The sequence below is a fragment of the Lucilia cuprina genome, chromosome 5 (genome assembly GCF_022045245.1).
Source record: "Lucilia cuprina isolate Lc7/37 chromosome 5, ASM2204524v1, whole genome shotgun sequence".
In the NCBI taxonomy this organism is placed as follows: Eukaryota; Metazoa; Arthropoda; class Insecta; order Diptera; family Calliphoridae; genus Lucilia; species Lucilia cuprina.
Genome location: NC_060953.1, coordinates 54,864,145 through 54,869,671, shown reverse-complemented (window position 1 = coordinate 54,869,671; position 5,527 = coordinate 54,864,145). Strand labels below are relative to the sequence as shown.

Below are 5,527 nucleotides of genomic sequence, written 5' to 3'. Positions count from 1 at the left end.
AGAAAAACGGACTTTTATGTTATCACTAAAAATATCGGTTATAAGTGATCACAGATTTCGCTTGTTTTGGTTGTATCTCTAATAGTTTTCGAGAAAAACGGACTTTTATGTTTTCACTCAAAATGTCGGTTTTTGGTATGAAGTATAAGTGATCACAGATTACGCTTGTTTTGGCTGCATCTCTTATAGTTTTCGAGAAAAACGGACTTTTATGTTTTCACTCAATATATCGGTTTTTGGTATGAAATACAAGTGATCACAGATTACGCTTTTTTAGCCTGTATCTCTTATAGTTTTCGAGAAAAACGGACTTTTAGGTTTTCACTCAAAATATCGGTTTTTGGTATGAAGTATAAGTGATCACAGATTTCGCTTGTTTTGGCTGTATCTCTAATAGTTTTCGAGAAAAACGGACTTTTATGTTTTCACTCAAAATATCGGTTTTTGGTATGAAATATAAGTGATCACAGATTACGCTTGTTTTGGCTGCATATCTTATAGTTTTCGAGAAAAACGGACTTTTATGTTTTCACTCAAAATATCGGTTTTTGGTATGAAATATAAGTGATCACAGATTTCGCTTGTTTTGGCTGTATCTCTAATAGTTTTCGAGAAAAACGGACTTTTATGTTTTCACTCAAAATATCGGTTTTTAGTATGAAATATAAGTGATCACAGATTTCGCTTGTTTTGGGTGTATCTGTTATAGTTTTCGAGAAAAACGGACTTTTATGTTTTCACTCAAAATATCGGTTTTTGGTATGAAATATAAGTGATCACAGATTTCGCTTGTTTTGGCTGTATCTTTTATAGTTTTCGAGAAAAACGGACTTTTATGTTTTCACTCAAAATATCGGTTTTTGGTATGAAATATAAGTGATCACAGATTTGGCTTGTTTTGGCTGCATCTCTTATAGTTTTCGAGAAAAACGGACTTTTGTGTTTTCACTCAAAATATCGGTTTTTGGTATGAAATACAAGTGATCACAGATTACGCTTGTTTTGGCTGTATCTCTTATAGTTTTCGAGAAAAACGGACTTTTATGTTTTCACTCAAAATATCGGTTTTTAGTATGAAATATAAGTGATCACAGATTTCGCTTGTTTTGGGTGTATCTCTTATAGTTTTCGAGAAAAACGGACTTTGATGTTTTCACTCAAAATATCGGTTTTTGGTATGAAATATAAGTGATCACAGATTTCGCTTGTTTTGGCTGTATCTCTTATAGTTTTCGAGAAAAACGGACTTTTATGTTTTCACTCAAAATATCGGTTTTTGGTATGAAATATAAGTGATCACAGATTTGGCTTGTTTTGGCTGTATCTCTTATAGTTTTCGCGAAAAACGGACTTTTGTGTTTTCACTCAAAATATCGGTTTTTGGTATGAAATACAAGTGATCACAGATTACGCTTGTTTTGGCTGTATCTCTTATAGTTTTCGAGAAAAACGGACTTTTATGTTTTCACTCAAAATATCAGTTTTTGGTATGAAATACGAGTGATCACAGATTACGCTTGTTTTGGCTGTATCTCTTATAGTTTTTGAGAAAAACGGACTTATATGTTTTCACTCACAATATCGGTTTTTGGTATGAAATATAAGTGATCACAGATTACGCTTGTTTTGGTGAATCTCTTATAGTTTTCGAGAAAAACGGACTTTGATGTTTTCACTCAAAATATCGGGTTTTGGTATGAAATATAAGTGCTCTTATAGTTTTCGAGAAAAAACGCATTTTTATGTTTTCAATCAAAATATCGCTTTTTAGTATGAAATAAAAGTGATCACAGATTTCACTTGTTTTTGCGAGTGAAAACATAAAAGTCCGTTTTTCTCGAAAACTATAAGAGATACAGCCAAAACAAGCGTAATCTGTGATCACTTATACTTCATACCAAAAACCGATATTTTGAGTAAAAACATAAAAGTCCGTTTTCTCGAAAACTATAAGAGATACTGCCAAAACAAGCGTAATCTGTGATCACTTGTATTTCATACCAAAAACCGATATTTTGAGTGAAAACTTAAAAATCCGTTTTTCTCGAAAAATATAAGAGATACAGCCAAAACAAGCGTAATCTGTGATCACTTATATTTCATATCAATACCGATATTTTGAGTGAAAACATAAAACTTCGTTTTTCTCGAAAACTATTAGAGATACAGCCAAAACAAGCGAAATCTGTGATCACTTATACTTCATACCAAAAACCGATTATTTGCGTGAAAACCTATAAGTCCGTTTTTCTCGAAAACTATAAGAGATACAGCCAAAACAAGCGTAATTTGTGATCACTTATATTTCATACTAAAAACCGATATTTTGAGTGAAAACATAAAAGTCCGTTTTTCTCGAAAACAGTTTAAACAAGCGTAATCAGTGATCACTTATATTTCATACCAAAAACCGCTATTTTGAGTGAAAACATAAAGCTTCGTTTTTCTCGAAAACTATAAGAGCTACAGCCAAAACAAGCGTAATCTGTGATCACTTATATTTCATACCAAAAACCGATATTTTGAGTGAAAACATCAAAGTCCGTTTTTCTCGAAAACTATAAGAGATACAGTCAAAACAAGCGTAATCTGTGATCACTTATACTTCATACCAAAAACCGATATATTGCGTGAAAACCTAAAAGTCCGTTTTTCTCGAAAACTATAAGATATACAGCCAAAACAAGCGTAATCTGTGATCACTTATATTTTTTTACTAAAAACCGATATTTTGAGTGAAAACATTAAAGTCCGTTTTTCTCGAAAACTATAAGAGATACAGCCAAAACAAGCGTAATTTGTGATTACTTACATTTCATACTAAAAACCGATATTTTGAGTGAAAACATTAAAGTCCGTTTTTCTCGAAAACTATAAGAGATACAGCCAAAACAAGCGTAATTTGGGATCACTTATATTTCATACCAAAAACCGATATTTTGAGTGAAAACATAAAAGTCCGTTTTTCTCGAAAACTATAAAAGATACAGTCAAAACAAGCGTAATTTGTGATCACTTATATTTCATACCAAAAACCGATATTTTGAGTGAAAACCTTAAAGTCCGTTTTTCTCGAAAACTATAAGAGATACAGCCAAAACAAGAGTAATTTGTGATCACTTATATTTCATACCAAAAACCGATATTTTGCGTGAAAACCTAAAAGTCCGTTTTTCTCGAAAACTATAAGATAAACAACCAAAACAAGCGTAATCTGTGATCACTTATATTTTTTACTAAAAACCGATATTTTGAGTGAAAACATAAAAGTCCGTTTTTCTCGAAAACTATAATATATACAGCCAAAACAAGCGTAATCTGTGATCACTTATATTTCATACTAAAAAACGATATTTTGATTGAAAACATTAAAGTCCGTTTTTCTCGAAAACTATAAGAGTACAGTTAAAACAAGGGTAATCAGTGATCACTTACATTTCATACTAAAAACCGATATTTTGAGTGAGAACATAAAAGTCCGTTTTTCTCGATTCCTATAAGTGATATAGGAAAAACATACAAAGTATGTTATCACAACAAAGGGATATTAGCACAAGAAATTGCGTTTTTCTTTTGCCTATTTCATACCAAAAACCGATATTTTGAGTGAAAACATAAAACTTCGTTTTTCTAGAAAACTATAAGAGATACAGCCAAAACAAGTGTAATTTGTGATCACTTATATTTCATACCAAAAACCGATATTTTGAGTGAAAACATAAAACTTCAACTTTTCTCGAAAACTATAAGAGATATAGCCAAAACAAGCGGAATCTGTGATCACTTACATTTCATACTAAAAACCGATATTTTGAGTGAGAACATAAAAGTCCGTTTTTCTCGATTCCTGTAAATGATATAGGAAGACCATACAAAGTATGTTATCACAACAAAGGAATATTAGCAAAAGAAATTGCGTTTTTCTTTTGCCAAGTAAATAATAAATTAATTTATAATAATTTATATATTTTTTTAAATGCTAATATTATATATATATTATGTATATTCTATATATGAAATTTGCTTATAAGACAACTAATTGAATAATCTGCTAAAAATAATTGAACACCTCGATTACTCACACATATCTGTGCCTTTTTAAATGAGAATAATTATTTTAAGTTTAGACTTTGCGGTTTTATTGTTCTCAGTGAAGAATAAAACAATGTTTAATCAGTCTTTATAAAAACGTGAAAGTATTAACAATAATTTTAATGGAAAGCAAAAAATCTCAAATTAAATCTCCTGAAATAAATGACTTTGATAAATTCTCACAAAATTTAGATGTATTAAAATATTTCTTTCAATTTCTCGAAATTGGTGATCAGTTAAGCTTTGCTAATGTTTCGCAGCAGCTGCGATATGTTTATCGCAATTTTATATGTCAAAAATGGATCCATAAAAAAATTAAAATAAAAAAGTACTCCGAAACAATACAGCTGAAATATTACAATGAACAACGTTTAAAAATTAATTTGTCTTTCGAAGAGTACGAATATTTTTTACGTATTTATGGGCTGGATATAGAGCAGTTGAGTGAAAGTCATGGCAGTGCTTTAAATTTAACTCCAAACTTGAATAATCTAACCTGTATCAAATACAATTTTTTACTAATTACCAAGGAACAAATACAATTATTGACCACAATGTGTCCGCAGTTGGAAACACTTACCTTCTTAGGTTGTTGCAATAGCAAACACAAACTTTTACGTTTGGGTTTTGATATAGAGGTGCAAAACTTGTTATCTCTAAAGAAACTGAAAACGTTTTCTCTTCGAAGTGGTCTCATGCATAAAGTTAAATATGGCCCTGCAGAGGATTTTATTAAGAAAGCTAAATTGCCAATCGATCTAAGTAATAGAATGGAAACTCTTGACATCTATATGCCCACCTTCAATACACAATTCTTGGGCCTCTTTACTCAGCTTCAATCACTGTCGATCACTGTATTTTATCCTATTACTAACCAGGATATTACAGCTTTGGGTGTATCTTGTCAACGTCTTAAAACACTAACATTTCATTTCGCCAGCTTTGAAGTTATTACGAATTTCTCTATTTTGTCTAATTTAAACCAATTATCTTTTTACAATTGCAATGGCTTAACTTATGACAATTTAAGAGAGATTTTAACTGAATTACCACTAATAACCTTTACATCAATTGAGACAAAATATAAAGGTATATTTCACTATTATTTTCTTACACCCACAATTAAATCTATTTATATTGATGCCATAAAACCATTTGATTTCAAAACTGAATTCGAATTTTATAAATCATTGCGAGTAAAATGAAGATCAATAAATGTTTAAAAGCTTAAATTTGTCTTTTTTTTCTTTATATATATTTAAATTCTAATTATATCTAAGAAGCTGAGTTGAAATTGATCCAGACCTAAAACTGATCGACAACTGACCTAGAACTGAACTAGAACTGCACTAGAACTGAACTAGAACTGAACTAGAACTGAACTAGAACTGCACTAGAACTGAACTAGAACTGAACTAGAACTGAACTAGAACTG

The 5,527-nt window shown here is 30.5% G+C and overlaps 1 protein-coding gene across 1 annotated transcript; it reads left to right on the top strand.

Annotated features, from left to right (window-relative positions):
- Positions 1-4,190: 4,190 nt before the first annotated feature.
- On the top strand, positions 4,191-5,324 carry LOC111688520. The gene has a single exon (XM_023451038.2). It carries the CDS (start codon positions 4,215-4,217, stop codon positions 5,295-5,297), a length of 1,083 nt encoding a protein of 360 aa, XP_023306806.1. The 5' UTR covers positions 4,191-4,214; the 3' UTR covers positions 5,298-5,324.
- Positions 5,325-5,527: the final 203 nt, after the last annotated feature.